Source organism: Trachemys scripta, chromosome 9 (genome assembly GCF_013100865.1).
Source record: "Trachemys scripta elegans isolate TJP31775 chromosome 9, CAS_Tse_1.0, whole genome shotgun sequence".
In the NCBI taxonomy this organism is placed as follows: Eukaryota; Metazoa; Chordata; order Testudines; family Emydidae; genus Trachemys; species Trachemys scripta.
In genome coordinates this window covers 23,891,254-23,909,169 of record NC_048306.1, presented here as the reverse complement: position 1 = coordinate 23,909,169, position 17,916 = coordinate 23,891,254, and the positions used below count along the sequence as shown (strand labels likewise).

The following is a 17,916-nucleotide window of genomic DNA, read 5'->3' as shown; positions in this document are numbered from 1 at the left end:
TGTTTCTTGAAAGCCATGACACTTTAAGAAAAACGATACCGTAGAGATCTCTCTGAAATCTTCCAGAAATTCCATCCTTATATGCAGTTCTTCTTCTTTGGGAAAAAAATCCCAATGCATGTCTTGGCTAAATAAATCATTCCAAAGTAAATGGTTCATTTAACATGCATGTAGCACGGACAGCTAATGATTCCCGGGGTAATGATCCTTCTAAAAGAGGAGCCAGACATTCTAAGGGATCAAATCACAATGCCAGTACATCACAATCCCAGTCTTTCTGCACAGACTAAGAATGTGCTTGTCATAACCAGATACATGTTTTATGACCAGCTCCATGGGCATTGGAAAACTAGTCTGCTTTAGCAATATGGAGGAAATTGAATTAATTAGTCTTGCAATTTTTAAATGACCTTTCACATTGTCTTCTAATCTCATCTTTTTATTTTATCTTCCTCTTTCCATGCTTACAGCGTGTGTGAGCACAGCAGGGAGAATCTGATGTCCCCATCCAACATGGGGGTTATATTCGGCCCAACTCTTATGCGGGCGCAGGAGGACACGGTTGCTGCCATGATGAATATCAAGTTTCAAAACATTGTGGTTGAGATCCTCATTGAGCACTTTGACAAGGTATGGGACCAGCCCTCAAGAGCTTGCCTCGGAAGCTCACTACTGCTCTATCAAGTCCTTGTGGATCATCGCGCTGTGTGGTCTGGAGCACTAGCTTGTTTTGCTGGATTCCCCTTATGATTTTAATTGTACTATTCAGAGATGCACGAAGTGGAAGCAAAAGCTGTAACCATCACATGTTCTTCACAATTTCCTTTGGTTACTTCATAAAATCTTGGTTTTCTTAAGGGGCTGCAGTCACTGCTTTAACAGAAGAAACTCCCCACTGGGAAACTTGCTATATAACTGTATGGTATGGGAGTTCTACATCTTCCTCTGAAGCAACTGGTGTTGACTGGGGACAGAAAACCAAACTGTATGGACAATAGGTCTCACCTGACATGGTCCAACTTAGGTCACTGTAGAACTACTCTTAAGTGAAGTCTCTTTTAAGTGACTTCCTAAAGGATCAACAAAAACAAGTTGCCTGTTAGATAGGGATCTTTTTAACTAAAAATTGAAGAAAGCCACATGTGGTGGCACTTCAAAGTGACCTCTTGAGAGAGGAGCTGCCAATTGGAGGGGAGGGGGGTCTTTAGTGCAAGTTTCAGCATACACCTGGCATTTTTGAGTTCTGTATAGAGTAATACTTTGCCCATAAAGCTCTAGAGAGTGGAACTGGCGGAAAGGATCAGCTGCTGATACAGAGTTTCGAAAGAGTTCACGCTATTATTATTTAATTATGGAGGTGTTGATAGCAGCTCCATATTTAAAGTTGCACCAAGGTTTTCATTTTCATGGGACCTTAATTTAATATTTGTATTACAGTAGTGGTCAGAAGCCTCAATCAGGACTGGAGCCTCATTATGCCTGGTGCTGCACAAAAACATGTGTTTACACACACACACTCACACACACACACAACAGCAAGCTGATGTTGATCATGGCTTTCTCCCTTGTGATGGAATGTAGAGTACTCTGCTACCTAATGTGTTAGTGATTTGTCACTAATAATATCTGGTATAAATTTAATCATTTGGTATTTTTGGGGGGTGGTTTGGAAGAATATAATTGTGTTTTATAATAAAATGTGAAAACTGATCAGCTGCAGCATGCAGTACAAGGTATTAGGGTCAGATTCATTCCTGAATAACAGCACAACTTACTAGGGATGAATTCGGCCCTTTATCTTTACTTAGCACCCTTGATCACAGAATACTTCACAGAGAAAATCCGCCATATGAGAAGAGGAAAGCTGTGAAGCATGCTTTAAGGAGAGGTAGTTACCTGCCTTTGAGGGGGATGGAGAGAGAGTTCCTGTGAGACAGATCAGCACAAGTGAAAAGTGACCCCCCCCACACACACTTCTGGGGAGGGGAGAGTAGGTCACATGTGAAGCAGCACAGTAGTTGAGCAGGTGAGCGTATGGTAAGAGGTAGAGCAGAGATCAGAAGAGAAGAGTGAGAGTAGATGGTGGTACTGGGGGTTGGGATAGGATGGACGAATCCATGGAGATTTGAGTACCCGCAGGACAATTTTAGTTGGATTTAGAAATTGACAAGAAGCCAGTGAAAATAACACAACTTGGTCTCGTTACAGTTCATTGAAATCATTCCCTAGCAAGCTCTTTCAGCTGAACAGCTAGTTGATTATAAGTTAAATGCTCAGATTCTGCACTACAGTATGACCTCTCTCTCTCTCTTCTGTGTTATAGAGCCTGCAGCCCAGATAATGGCCTGCAGAGGGGAGCCAGGGAAAATGTATGATTAATCTACCATCTCCAAGCTCTAGAATGAAATATTAATTAAGACAGACCTCCACTTCCTTGCCTTTAATTTCTGCAATGATAAGGCTAAGCTAGTAATGTTTTATTAGACTGAGCTTATAAACGCAGCTTCAGTGTCTAAAATAACTTCAACTGACATATAAGCAAATACTTCAAATGAGTTTGAAGTAGAATAGATATATTATTTATACAGTGCATTATGAAGACTCTAAGGACAAGGAAATTCACTAAGTCAGTTTGAGTAATTATTGTTTCAACAGCTTAACTTTCCATACCACAGCTAAATTAAAAATGTGATTCCTCTGGAAATAACTCCTGTTGCTGTATGAACTTCAGTGTCTAATGCTGAGATTGGGTCAATATCATTATATTTCTGAATTATTTAAATTTGATTTTCATTTCAAAATACACAAAGCAAGCGGGACTTGTGTCAGCATCTTGGAAAGCTTTGGACGGGTGCATATTTCAGCAGCACTGCATATTTCAGCAACTAATAGTGCCAAAGAAACCTCCTTGGCATCAAGGCAAAGGGAACACTCTGGACCTTCGTATTCTAGGATGGAGAAAAAGTATCGCCATCTGCAAAGAACAGAACCGCTGGAATCAGAATCTGTTAAATGTCAACAGCTGCTTTATGTCACAGGATCTTGAAGGCAAAAGATCCAAAACCAAGAGATTGGAGTTTGGAAGAGATTCCTGAATTCTTGCCCTGAATTCAGAGAGGCAGCTGTGTGCATACAGCTGCAGGGCATGGAATATCGCTCATGCCGAATACAAAGAGAGATGGAAAAAAGCAGGGGCACCCGCCCAATCCTAACAAACAGCATTTGTACCAAACTGACTGAGAGTTTGAGAAATGGTTAATGCCACCGAAAATATTACATTCCTTTACTTGCTTGGTCAGTTGAGAGAGATCGTGCTCCCTATTGCTCACGTGCTGGTGTTGTAAGTTAGACCTTTGGGAGTCTGATTGCAGAGATGTCTGGGACCCGTCATCACTTTTATACATTCTGCCAGGTCTTCATGACCCAAGAAGATTCAGGAAAAAGAAGCTGGAGAGTGTTACACTGTCTCATCCCACTTGCTTGACCTCACAGAATTTCTCTTGGTTTGAAAGAGGAAGGACATCAGTTTTCTAACCAATCCCCAGCTGCCTGCTTGTACCAGCTTTTTGGTCTGTTTGCACCATCAGAGCAGCACAAAGGTGGTGGAGCAGGGGGGGGAAAGGTTTTATACTGGGGAAAAAGTGATTATTCCATCTAAAACATGCATGAATGACCCCCCCAAAAAATCCCCGAACCAAAAACAGGTGCAGAACTGGCAGCATGCTTCCCCACGCAGTGAGAGTCCCCTCTCCAGTGACAACGTGGTTCAGTCTCCAGGCTTCAGTCATTTTCTGTTCTTTCTGCCAGTGCTGCTAGCAAAAGAGTCAGTTATGATTTTTTTTACGATTGGGATTCTTGTGCGTGACTAGCAATGCATTCCACACAGGTCACCTAACTGTCAGCTTGTAATGAGTTTTGGTCTCTATCAACTCAGGCCAAGTTTAGATCAGTGATCTAAAAGGGAACATCTGTGTATCCCCTTCCAGTTTCCCTGGGCCATCCATTCCCGGCCTATACAATAACTGAGCATTTAGGCCCAATCTAATCCCCTGTAATGTCAGTGGAAAGAATTCAATAGCAGGTGGATTGCAGCCTTCACGTAGTCAAGTATCAGAGGGGTAGCCGTATTAGTCTGGATCTGTAAAAAGCAACACAGAGTCCTGTGGCACCTTTAAGACTAACAGATGTATTGGAGCATAAGCTTTCGTGGGTGAATACCCACTTTGTCAGACCCATGCATCTGACGAAGTGGGTATTCACCTACGAAAGCTTATGCTCCAATACATCTGTTAGTCTTAAAGGTGCCTCAGGACTCTCTGTAGCCTTCATGTAGTATTTTATGTCTTCAGAAGCCTGTCCAAAGGTTCATCGATCTTCTTCAACTGTGAAGAAAGCACCTGAATAAATGAGAGCAACTAAATGAAAACCAGCCCCTGTCAGAAGTAAGGACTGGCTGACCAGTATGCCGGGGAACCAGATTTATTAATCAGTGATTGTTTTTAAGACAAATTAGTAACTGAGCGGCCATGGATCTGATGGTTTCTTTTGATGCTAATGCGGGGGTTGTTTGAATGATTTCTGCAGAAGATTAAATTTGCTCTTCTCAGTAAAACTAGTCATTTCTCATCAACTGTCTGTTTTGAGGCCTGGTTAATATGCCCTGCCATCATGTGCAAAGGCATGTTTTATTAGTTTTTTTTTTATAGCATTCTCTAGTTTAGCATTTCAGTTTTTGAAGTGGGTGCGTGCAAAACTGCATAACAGGAAATCTGTCTAGAAAAAAACCCACACCAAAAGACATAGCAGCCTAGTGAACACAGTTAGTAATGCACAGCTTTCCCCAAAGCTCAGTGGTTGTACTGAACGTAAGTACAGCATCTGCAGATCCTCAGGCCTGCTCCACCACCTTTGTGCTGCTCTGATGGTGCAAACAGACCAAAAAGCTGGTACAAGCAGGCACCTGGGGATTTGTCCAGCATAGGAGAATTCCTAGGTGCTGTAGGACTGTCCATAGCCAGCTCATATGCTATCTAGGGTAGCCGGGTGGCCAGGTGCCTGGTTTTTGACCGAAAAGTCCAGCCAAAAAGGGGACCTGACAGTGTTCAGTCAGATCTACTGACCAGACACCCAAAGTCTGGTTATTGCAGGCAAGGGAGGAGGGGAGGTGGCAGGTCATCACCCTCACCAGCCCCTACTCAGCTGGGGCTGCCTCCTACCTGTGTCGGGTGACTGCAGCTCCCAGCCCCGGCTCTGCAGGCGAGTCTCTCTTGACCCAGAAGCGGGGGTGAGGGGGTGGGGAAAAGCAGCAAGCAACAAGGAAGAGGAGTGGATGGGTGCGGAGCCTTGAGAGGACGGGGTGGGCAGGGCCTTGGGGGCAGGGGCAGGGTTTTGGGGGGGAAGAGGCAGGGCACAGGTGGGGCCTCGGGGAGGAAGAGGTGAGGCAGGGGAGTTTCCAGCACTCCTGCTGCAGTGTCCGGTTTTTTAAATATTAACAAGTTGGCAGTCCTAATGCTATCGCTTCACCCTAGCCTTGGTGTAGAGAGGATGTTGGCAGGTGCTGGGGAGAAAGAGCATTGCTGCACTCTAGTGATCCCCGGCTCACCTACCAGCCCCATGGGGACAGGTGAGAGACGTATTGAGCCACCATAGTTTAGAGCAACCCTAAACCAGCGCTAAACTAAGCTGGGGGAAGGGTAAACTTAACTCCAGGATTGCTGAGCTGCACCTGGCTCTTTTGCAGTTCCCCAGGTCAGCTGCACCCAGCGCTTATTGGACATAGTTTAGGACTGAGCTGTGGGTGTGTACTTTATCTCCGTGAGCTGCATTTCCCTTATTACCGAGCTCTTGAGTCACATGGCTTTGGGGCGGGAGTCTACCCTTTGAAAAGAGAATGCATGAATCGTGAGCAGCAACGCTTAAAAAAATAGCAGGAGCTTTGCAAAAAATCCGAAGTCGACTCTTTTTGGATGTAAATGATTAACATTGCCTAGCCAATGATACTGGTAATAAGAGGTTGTTCTTCTATAACACCTTCCAGTCCTTTACAAATAGTAATAAATAGATCCTCACAATACCCCCATGAGGGAGGGAAATAACATAATCCCAATTTTACAGGAGGAAACTGAGGCACAGAGAAGCTAACTGAATTTCCCAGCATCACAGATGCATGTCGGGGTCAGAGTCAAGAATAAAACTCTAGTGTCTTGGCTCCTAGATTTGTGCTTTTAATCCAAGACCATTCTTCCCTCCTGTTCAGAGCTTTGAATCTTGATGTCAACTGTAGCCCATTTGAGGATGTCTTCTAGTTAAAAATCTGTTTGACTAAGGGGCTCAGGGGAAACCCCGGGAGTCTGGCCTGAGTGGCCCAGTATAGTGAGTGTCAAATAACAGTAGACCAGAGGATCAACTGAAATCATGTCCTTCTAAATCCCTCTTCCCTACAGATCTACTCCAGTCCACCTGAGGACAGTGCTGCCCCCCCAGTGCCTCCTCCCAGGGTAGCTGCCCGAAGGCACAAACCCATCACAATTTCCAAGCGCCCGCTGAGGGAAAGACCTGTCTTTTATGGTGGTTCCCTGGAAGAAAATCAAGGTCAGTTTAGCTGTTCACTGATACCGCCTCCGTCTCCAGGTTTTACATTTCTCTTGTCGGCACTGTACGTTGGATCCCAGCTTCCCACTCACTGGGGGAGGGATGGATTTGAAACTGCAGCAGCAGCATAATCACATTTCCAAGGGCATTAATGTGTGAGGTGGGAAGAGGGGTTGTTTGGGGTTTTTGTTTCCCCTTGTAGAAAGTGGAAGGAGAGTAAATATCTGCATTTAGGCTGCTTCTGATCTAACAGCCCCTAAACTACTTTGGAGCAGGGTTTTCTCATAGCTTGATACTTCAGAGATCTAAATTAAACACAGTGCTCTTCCATTGGAAAGGGCCTCACAGTTCCACAGATAAAAGTGCAGAGTAATGTAATAGATTTGATAAATAAAAGTATCTTCTCTAACACACCACATGAGATGCAGAGCTAGCGTAGATCCCAGCAGTGCTGAGCCACTGAGTGCAGTCAAGCTAAGCAGATCAGAGCTTCCTTTAAGCCCTAGGATTGACTTACCTTGTACTGAACAAAGCTCAATATTGAGGGGGTTCTTGATGTGCCTGAGCCACTGGCAATTTAGGGTGAATCAAGTGAGGCACCGCAAGAAAAATAAGAGCGAGGAATTGAGTCATTGCTTAACAAGCCCTGATTAAAGCGTTTCCCTGCCCAAACTCTCCTGTTCAGTTACTTTTGTTGGTAAGTATTTACTAATAGAAAGGCACACTGCTGTCATGTTGAAGGGGCACAGTCAACTTCTAATCATGCTTCTGTCTGCAGACGTTTTACCAGTTGTGGTTGCAAGTTACTCCTAAGATCATTACTTATTACTCCTGTCGCTGAAGGAGATTAGGAAAAAAATAGCTCTCTGTTTTGTTTTCAGTTTATTTACTTCGTGCTTTTGGACTTGAACTTGCAAGTTTGAACATTTGGCCCAACCTACCAATTCACTTAAGCACATGCTTAACTTTAAGCATTAGAGTAGTCCCTTAAAGTTCGTGGACCAACTCAGGTTCTTAAGGTTAAACTTGTGCTTAAATGTTTGCTGAAAGAGGACCAGGGTGTTCAGCACCTGGCAGGCCTGAGGCTGTAGTGCAGTCAGTTTCACTATGGTGCTCCCTGTGTGGATCTTTCACACAGCAAAGGGGGGCGGGAGAGGGGAGTTGCAAAACTGTGAAAACATAGTAGTAAAACCATAAAAACTGTCAGGGGGATTCACGGGCAAGTGTATTACCAGAAACTACTTTTATTTTTATTTTTTTTAATTGACTAGGAAATCGAAGTCAACATTGTCCCTCTAAAAATCATAGTTTAAAAGTACATCAGTAGATTTCCTTTTCTCACCTTAGATTAGTGAAACTGAAATAACGTTTCACTATCACTTATTTCTCACCACCAGTGCAAGCTATTTACCTTTTGCACTGCACTCAATGTGGACCATGAAAGCAGACCAGGCAGTTTTGCTTATTTCTAGTTATTATCACAGACACTCTGAGCCTGATTTTTCAAAGTTGTTGAGAGCAGTGAGTGCTGAGTGAGCACTTGTGAAAATCAGGCCCTGTGCATCTCAGGGTTTCACCTGGTACGTGTATTTATTCTCTTTTCCTTCGGTTCACAGGAGACAGCCATGACCAGACTCCTAATGGCACCCTCATCTCTAATAGCACAGAAGCCCCTAAGCCGCTACATCGCAGCAGACTGCCTACACAGAGAGCAGGGGAGGCTGATGCTGGAAGGCCTGGCTCAGAGAGCAAACATGAACAGTCCTCTGAAGTGGTTGTGGGAAAGCTGGTGTCCAAGCTGCAGGATGGGGGAGCTAAGCTCGCCAACAAGGCCGCAAACGGAGTGGTGACTGGCACCACTGCTCTAAAGACGTCCATTCTCCATGCTAAGAGGCCTACTCTGAGGCCCATGATATCCAGCAAGGAGGGTAAGTTTTCTGCTTTGGGAGGTCTCAGCTGACCTTGGATGGAGGAAACTCTCGCCCATCTTGTTGCACTGCAGAAATCACAACAAACTTTGTGACAAGCACCCCAAATGTTTTGCATTTTGCCAGACTGGGGAGTTAGGGGGGTTTGCAGAGGGAAGTGCTTTTTTGCAACCTGTGTCTCTTTTCCTGCAGTTCAACAATAGGGGACCTGAGATCAAAACCCTCACATGGACCACTGGAGCTGGACCCTCCTCCTTCTGAGGATGTTCTGATTCAGATCCAATCATCATGCATTCAGCCCATTTTTAGTACAGACGGGTTTGTAAGCTCAGCCTGTTGCTTACTGATGGAGGAAAGGACATACATTGGCCTGTGCTATTTCAGAGCCTTATGTAGCAATGCTGATTTGGTAGACTAGTCCTCTGAAGCATTAGAGTTGGCATGGGCACAAGACATGGTGGGAACTAATGCAAAGGTTTGGCCTTTAGATTCAGAGATCACATAGTGTCCCAATGGACTTTGTAAAATCAGAATTCAAATCTGAATAGAAATGATTCAGAATCATCTAAGATGGGGTAGACAAATGTTTTGGCCCGAGGGCCACATCGGATTTGCGCAACTGTATGGAGGGCCAGGTAGAGAAGGCTGTGCCTCCCCAAACTGCCTAGCCCCTACCCCTTATCCGCTCCCTTACTGCCCACCTCAGAATCCCCAACCCATCCAACCCCCCCCGCTCCTTGTCCCCTGACCGCCCCCTCCCAGGACCCCCGCCCCCTATCCAACCCCTCTACTCCCTGTCCCCTGACTGCCCTGCCCCCTATCCACCCTCCCACCCCCCTGGGATTCCCACCCCCTATCCAACCGCCCTCTGCTCCTCATCCCCTGACTACCCCCTCCCAGGACTCTCCGCCCCTAACTGCCCCCCGGGATCCCACCCCTTTATCCAATCCCCCCTTTCTACTTGTCCCCTGACTGCCCTCCTGACCCCTATCCACATTCCCGCCCCCTGACAGACCCCCCCAACAGGCCCCCCGGGACTCTCACTCCCAACTCTCCCTGTTCCCCATCCCCTGACTACCCTCCCAGAACCCACCACTCCCTTATCCAACCCCCCCTGCTCCCCGCCCCCTTACCAGCAGTAGGAGCTGGCAGCCGCGAGACCCAGCCAGAGCCGCTGCGCTCCTCACGCTGCCCAGTGGGAGCGGCGGCCAGAGCGTGGCCCGCGTGGTGGCATGGCTGCGGGGGAGGGGAAACAGCAAGGGGGGGCCGGGGACTAGGCATCCCGGCCAGGAGCTCAGGGGCCGGGCAGGACGATCCCATGGGCCAGATGTGGCCTGCGGGCTGTAGTTTGCCCACATCTGATCTAAGATGAGTGCTTTAGATATTGAAAACATGAGTAATTTGAAAAATACAAAATGCTTTTAGCTATTTAGGCAGTGCGCTTGCATTTTGTATTTCTCTCAGTGCAGACAAAGAAAATCAGTGAAGTCACTTTCATTTTTGCTTATAGTCAGTTTCCCTTTTAGGTTCTTGATGCTGCAATGTCTGGATTGCACACACTGGCAGGGAAAGGTTTATTTCATCTGTTTCCACTGGAATTTTAAAAAATCAAAGAAGCATTTCTATTCAGCACAAATGTGATTAAAAAAAAAACTTGTTTTCTTTTGGTAATTTAAAAGAATCAATTTGGGACCAAATTTAACTTGGCATTTTCCATTTAAAATAGGTAAAAGAAGGTGTGGTACTTTGCCAAGATGTACAGATCAGTCTAATGACACAGACGTAGGTTGTTTATAAAAAAGAAAGATGATTGTTTTGTGTTCATTTCACTGCTTGCTAGATGCTTTCATAACCTAATAGCCTTCACAGTCTCGCATTTAGAGAGGAAACAGTAGGCTGCACACTTAACATTGACTCCTGGGTATAATTAAAAAAAAAAGAATAACAAGGTTTGGCTTGGTAGCACAATCATAAAGTTAATTTGAATAATATTACTGATCTCCTATAAATCTGACCTACGAGTATTAGACAGAAATCTGCTTTTGGTATAATAGGATGTTTTTTACAGATGGAAGTGGGTGAACATTAACTGCTATTTAGCATTTGAAGTTATGATGTTGTTATAATGTAACACATTGCATCTCTATAGTGTGTCCGAAGTACACACATTGACAAAATAGCTAATGCGATTTTGGGATGTATAAACAGTGAATCTCAAGTAGGAGTAGGGAGTTTATATGACATCTGTATTTGGTACTGATGCAATCACTACTGGAATACTGTGTCCAGTTTTGGTGTCCATAATTCAAGAAAGGTGTTGAAAAATTGGAGAGGGTTCAAAGAAATTCTTAAGAATGATTAAAGGATTGGAAAATACCCCTTATGATGAGAGACTCAGGGAGCACAATCTACTTAGCTTATCAAAGAGAAGGTTGTGGGGTAACATGATCACAATCTATAAGTACCTACATGGAGAACAGAAATTGGATAAAAGAGGGCTCCTCAGTGTACCGTACAAAGGTATAACAAGATTGAGTGGCTGGAAGTTGAAGCTAGACAAATTCAGATTAGAAATAGGTCACCAATTTTTAACAATGAGGGTAATTAACCATTGTAATATCTTACCAAGGTTTGTGGTGCATTCTCCATCACTGGAAACTTTTAGAAAAAAAATCCAATTTTGATTTAAAAGAGATATAGATACAGTCAGTTCTAACAGGAATTAATCAATGGCCTGGGTTATGCAGGAGGTCAGACTAGATGATCACAATGTTTCTTCTGGTTTCATTATCTATGAATCAGTCAAAATGCTTCCTAAAGAAGTTGGGTAGGGCTTGGAAGGTGAGATGGGAAGAGAGAGAATGATTTAGTGTCTCAGAGGAAGAAGGGAGAAAGGATTTGGAGAGATTGAGTAGCACAAATGAAAGAACATCTTTCCCCACAACCTTCTGCCAGTGGTGGCAAGACAAGGTAAAGGTTGCAGGATGCCAAAGTAGGTGGAGTGCAGTGACTGAGCAGGGCCTAGGTCGATAACAGGTCAGAGAGTTTGGATGGAGCGGGGCCATGGAGAAGTATGATTGCAATGTTCGGTTGGATTCTGAGATGGATAGGAAACCAGGCCAAGGAACTCAGGGTCGGAGGGATAGGAAGCTGGTGAAGGGAATGGATAGAAAGCCAGGGAAGGGGAAGGAAGATGCATGGGGCAGGGTAAATATAGTCCAGCTTCCTGGAATAAAGGCCTAGTGTGAAGTTTGGTGAAGCAGAGGCTCGGGAAGGTCCTAAGAGGGAACTGCAGTAATCTCAGCTATGACTCAGCATTAGAATTTAATCAATCACTCCCTGATTCTGTAGAGAAGCACTGAACATGTTTTCCATTGGAAAAGCTTGTGGTTAGTTTTTTATCTCAAATAATGCAACAATAGCCGCAGAGACATTGAACAGGGTGAGTTTGCCACGAAACACTAATGTCTGCCTCTGTTTGTGCGGTTAGATTCCCATACTGCCCCTCTCTCCAACCAGCGTGAAACCTCTGCCTCTTCACAATCTTTTGCTCTCCCTCCAAAGCATTGTTGACAGTGTTTGTTATCTTCAACCTTTCAGGTGAATATGACACCTTCTCTAAAGCCCGATCCCCTGGAGATAAGCCAGTGATAACACGGCCCCCAGTGAGACCTCCAGACCCTCCATGCAGAGCTCCTGCGTCCCAGAAGCTGGAGCAGAAGCCTGAGCCGATAGCAGGAGGAGCAGAGGAAATGCCTTCATCTGTGTAAGTAGGAAATCCCCAATCCCCATCAGGGCTGTGTGCCCTGACTTAAAAGCCCAACAGGAGGCAATTCCTAGCAGGCAAGGGATGTGCAAAATGTGCAGAAGGAAAAGGCGAGGTGATAAAAGCCATACAATGGCACTAGTCTAATGAAACCATGAGCCTTTTGTAGGATAGTCATGGGGACTCCATTTCCTCCTCAGGACCCTTTGTTGTGTCCAGTAACAATGGTGTGAGAAACTTCTAATCACTTCCTGATGAACAAGCCACACAAAAGAACAAACTTTCCAAGAAAGAGTTGAGGCTGCTTGGATTTGTTCTAAGCAAAATGAGGGGGAAGCTGACCACTAATTAAACTGGGCTCTGCGCTCCAATTTCACTTAAGTCATAGCTGGACACCACTCCCAATGGAGTCAATGGGAGTGTTCTTATGTAAAGAATGACTAAAGATTTCACCACTGACTTCAATGGGCGTTTGGCTTGAAGAAGGGCTTCTAAGTGTTATCAGCAAAGAATTCACTCTGTGCTGCTAGCGCTGTAATACCATAACCGAGCTTACATTTTTCATTTCTCTGCCATCTTGTCTGGGTCTGACACTGACACTGGGTGCCTGATACTTTATCGTGGACCTCTATGCTGACATTTCTTCCCACTCTCCTATAGATCACAAAGTCATAGGGTTAAGATTTCTACCCCTTCCCTCCGCCAAGCCCTCACATACCCCATTGCAGGTGACTTGCTGTGATGAAACATCCTTTGTGACCACATTAATCCATTTAAGTACCCAAAAGCCAATGAAGTGTCATGCCCTCCGTGGAACAAGAGGTGCGATACCCAATTGTCACGGCACAGCATGGGGAATGCAGTGTCCTTTGGAGAGGAGCAGAGTCTGAGTTCCCTGTGCATGGTGCTCCCGACATATAGTGTCTCTGGTATAGCCCTGCTTGATTTGGTGAATAACTTTCAGTCAAGCAGTATTATGTAGTTGATCCAAATCCTGCAATTTGCACTCCTTGCTCAGGTCAAACTCCTATTGGTTTCAGTGGGGCTCATGCCTGAGGAAGGATGGACTAAGGTTGGCCTGTTACTGTTAATCATTTGCTGTGATTCCTTTTTGTTACAATTACGATTTGAAGTCAGGTCTGTGGTAAGTCCGATGGAGGTCATAGGTCATAAAATTAAGGATATAGGGGTTAAAGGTTCTCAAGCCAGTACGGAGGTGTTTAGGCCGCCAGGCTGCAGGCAGTAAGACATCATCTCTAGCAGCAAGCGGTCAGAACTGTGTCAGGCAAGAGCAAAACAAGAGGTGTGAAAGCAGGAGTAACATCTTTGATCAGACCAGAGAAGGATATTGGTAGGAGACTATTGTTGACCATCCTCAGTGTTTTCCAATGGCAGCCTGCCTCCCTCCCCTCACCAAATAATTGCTCTTTGACACAAATAGTTTCTCATCAAATAACTGCCTTATCACGGGAGAACTTAAAGAACCTTGCTGGCTTTGTTTGCAGAGTGGCCTCCAGAACAAAGTTTTTCGAGACAGCTTCCCGGAGGACAAGCAGGTAAGAGATGCCAGGAACTAGAGTGCTTTCACACACACACACACACACACACACCCTGCACCTCAGCACAGAAGTGACCCTCTAATCACAAGTGGGCAGCGCAGGCAGGAGGCCCCCATCTGGTTCTTTCCTAGACTTCAGTAATCCTGGGTAACACAGATGGTTTCCAGCCAGAACACTGCATCTAAGCAAACCAGACTTTGGGGCCTTCACAGTCTAGATCTGAATAACAATCTAGATCTGGATCTGAATTTTGTACCTTGAGCTCACATCTGCTTGGTAATAAATATTTCTTTGGATCACTGTGTTGATGTGAGTTCAGCTCTAAGCCAGTGTATTGGATGTTGTGTTGTATTTCACAATACCCAGTACCTGAAAAGCTTAGGATCATCAAAAAGATGAGACTGATTGCTTCCTTGAATCTGTCCTCTTGGAAGTGCAGAGTATAACCTTCTTATACAAGATTAGACATTAAACTGACACTACACATAACGGTTTTCAGTTGGAACTCCACTGTTAATGAATATGATGGCTTTGAAGTCAGCGTCAGATCCTCGGGACAGGATGGGGTGGCAGTGTTTTGAATTAGATGCAGTTCACTCTTTCTTGCTGCTGTAAATTTAGTTCTGAGCAGTACCTGTACATGCAGGCTTCATCTCCCCATTCTCATAGATCACCAACACCACTGTTTGTTTTTTTGGCATGTACCAAAAGCACAATCATGGCTGTGTGTAGATCTTTGAGAGAGTGACAGATGGGGGTGGGGACCGGGTCTCTCTTAGCTACGCTTACAATTTCCTTGCCTAGTGTACTGAGCAATATACATTAACCTTGCCTGCCATCCCATTCCTCCTTGTAGATTCATGGCCCTGATTTTAGACTTGTTTATTAAATTGATTTTCTTTCTCTCCCTTCCCCTATCCCCTCACTCATAGCTCCTCATCACCGCAAGGCAGACTCCCGAGTGATGAGAGCTGAGGCTAAAGGTACGTGTCTGTCACAGAAAGCAACCAGCTGCATAATTTTAACCTGGCTTCAGCTGACAGGTTGAAAGGGAGGCCACTGGAGGTAGCTGGGAATTTGTAAGGAGAGACTGATTTTGGCCTCCTCTCACCTTCTCCAGCAGAAGACTGGGGAGGAGAGGTCATCAGAAGTGGCCCATTTTCTCTCTCCTGTTGCAGTGTAGCAGGGCAAGGTAGACCAGTGTTCCGTGGTTGCCATGTAATCCATGTTATTCCATGGTATGGATTCCACTGGCAGCTGCTGCAGAAGATAAGTGTGTGTTTGAGTCCTTATTGTGAGGGGCCACCCACAAAGTTCATGGCCAGGTGCAAACAACCCCAGAAATAGGGCGTGCTTGGTTCAGGCCTGTTTCTAAGGGTTAAATGATCAATGGGTATTTGCCACCACTAACTGTCTCACACTGTTCACCTGATTGTTTTCTTCTTTCAGGCTTTTATCCACCTAACCCTGGCTGGCTCCAGGAGATTTTCCCTGCTTCTGAAATGGACTCCCCTGCTCCCCAGACTGTTTCAATCTGCGTGATGTGATCCTGGAGTGCAGCTATCCTGTTGGACGCTGACTGTGGAGCATACCATTGTGAATAGTTCGTGCGGTTAAAAGAGAAGGGGATGAAATAGGAGGAAGACCCAGGCTTTGTCCCTGTTAAATTAAATGTTTGTTTTGGGCCATTTTGCAACAGCTCCCCTAGCTTCTGCCTTGGGACGCTTGTCAAGGACGCTTGTCATATCTAAGGAGAGTGATAAACCGTGAGTCTCACAGAGTGGTGAGAGCAGACCTAATCTACAGAACTGAGCGGAGGGCAGTCCAGGGAAGGAATAGGAGAGAGCACTGAAAGCAATTTGCTCTCCAACCCTTTGGAAATTCCACTCTGGAAAGACATTGAGCTTGGATGGATGTGCAGTCAAAATGCAAGTGACCAATACCCAGAGCTTGGGTACCTAGGTGTGACGAGCTGATATCCGAATCAGACCCTTTTGCTGTTGGAAACATCTTGCCATTGACATGTTGTTTTAAAAAAACTGTTTTGAGTGCTAAGTAAACCATATTGTGTTGTTTCAGTGGTTAAGGCATCAGTGTACATTACAAGAAAACTCTGTTAACCATATGGGTCCATGTCCTGGTTCCACTGCAGGCCAGTGTTCAGCCCAGCATACATATAGCTGTGCAATGTTCAGTCTTCCTACCTTCCCCCACAGACCTAAGGCAGCACCTTGCCCATTTCTGATCTTCCTTGCGTGCTGCAAATGTCCCCAAGCCATTCCCAGAAGCCAGTGTTCTGTTAGTCAGGTGCCTTTGTGGAGCTGCTCCCTGATTTCCCATTGCTTGGAAGAAGAGGTTACATGTTATTACAAACACCCTTCTGTAAAGTTAGTGGGTGTGACACCAAAGCAAACCTCCACGCCGTGTATTCCAGCTGGGCCTAGTGCACAAATACTGACTTGCCAAAGGACCACTGTAGAGCGTGCAATTCGCTGATGCTTTCAGAGCTGTCTTCGTCGCCTGTCTATGTGCAGCTAATGTGAAATCCTGCTTTATTAATGAATGTACTTCTGTTTTTTGTGGGAAATGACAGTGCTGTGTGAATGGTATGCCTGTTCCCTTAGATTGCAGTCCTGTGCTCACAGCTGGCAATCCCGGAGGTGTGCTTGTAGCAGTGGCAGATAAAGGTGGCTTTTAAAAAAGTGATGTAAACATTGATATTACATCATGCACATCAGTGTCTCTGGGCTTTCAGAGTGTGTGATCAGCCAATCCAGTTCCTCCATGACACACTTTTGTGATTAGAAGAAAATAACTATCAACGTTAAAAAAAGTAACAGTATCTTTAGGTACAGTTGTAAAAATGCACAAAGATAAGATGGCCCAGCTGCAAGTGTGCATAATGGAAACTGAGAGCTAGTGGTACGGTGCTTTCACCTGTATCAGAATTACACTAATCTTGTGGGGAATCTTCTCCAGAGTCTATGGACCAATTTTATCTGGTATCAGTGGACCTGCACCTTTTTAATCCAGGTCTGAATTTGACCCGGACTCTCTCTCCAAGGATGGAGGACACAAAATCACCATTCTGCCACCAAGAATTTAGCCACCATTTTGGCCACAACTCTCAAAAGAGAGAGAGAGAGAGAGAGAGTGTGTGTGTGTGAGAGAGAGAGATATCAGACAATATTTCCAAACATGCCCTCTAATTTTGGGGGCCCAGTTTTGAGACATCGGGGGCCAAAATTCCTGGAATCAAACAGAGCTGCAAATGCTCAGCAGCATTAAAACCCAGCCCCCAAGTATCTAAATATTAATCACTCAAAACCAGAGCCACCCAGAATCTGAGGCCCTTCTGAAAATGTACTATTAATCATTCTTCCCAGCACTGCAACTGTACTGATAAATCTTCTGTATGCAGAAGGAAATAAAGAAACAGAGCCAGATTCATTGTCTTGTAGAAGATATCTGTGGTATGGTTTGGGGGGATGTAGTGAGTCGGTGTGGCTCCCCTCCTGTCCAGAAGAGGGAGCCCACGTGCCGGCACCAGAGTGGGTGGGACCACCACCGCCTGTCCCCGCCCCCCGGAAGTCAAGGGGCGGGACAGGAAGTATAAAGGCCGGCCGCCTGAGCCCAGTTGGAGTCCAGCCACCGCAGGGAGCAGACGTGCGGCCGGGAGCTCCTGGCCGGGAGACCGTCGAAGACCGGGGCTTGGACCCTGGCTGGCCTGAGCTACCCCGGGCCCGCTACGAAGAGGAGCCACCGGAGCCCGGTCACGCCGGCCACTGGGAGAACCCCTGGGAACAGGCCCCCACTAACCCTGAGGGTGAGACGGGACCCGAACCCCTTCCCCCCTGCTGCTATCCAGAGGAGCCGCCTGAGGACCCTTGGCCAGACTTCCCGGCAGAGCTACCAGACTTGCCGCCGAGCCCGGGCAGAGAGGAGCCCATGCAGGTGGACTGGCCCGATCCCGGCGCAACGACCGAGGTAGGCTTTGAGGGGGATTACGGAAGTGGCCCGGGGATAGCCGACCCCGGTCCGGCTGCCACTGAATGTGAGCCTATGTCAGTGT

The 17,916-nt window shown here is 45.9% G+C and overlaps 1 protein-coding gene across 4 annotated transcripts in view; it reads left to right on the top strand.

The window, feature by feature from the left end:
• Window positions 1-17,294, top strand: part of OPHN1 (oligophrenin 1) — a 125,985-nt gene extending 108,691 nt beyond the window's left edge. For all 4 annotated transcript variants that reach the window (XM_034781914.1, XM_034781913.1, XM_034781912.1 and 1 more), the window contains 7 exons: window positions 471-630; window positions 6,444-6,591; window positions 8,208-8,519; window positions 12,120-12,285; window positions 13,791-13,841; window positions 14,777-14,827; window positions 15,294-17,294. In XM_034781914.1, coding sequence (XP_034637805.1) covers window positions 471-630; window positions 6,444-6,591; window positions 8,208-8,519; window positions 12,120-12,285; window positions 13,791-13,841; window positions 14,777-14,819 — 880 coding nt within the window. In that variant the 3' untranslated portion in view covers window positions 14,820-14,827; window positions 15,294-17,294. The remainder of the gene's footprint in view (window positions 1-470; window positions 631-6,443; window positions 6,592-8,207; window positions 8,520-12,119; window positions 12,286-13,790; window positions 13,842-14,776; window positions 14,828-15,293) is intronic.
• Window positions 17,295-17,916: the final 622 nt, after the last annotated feature.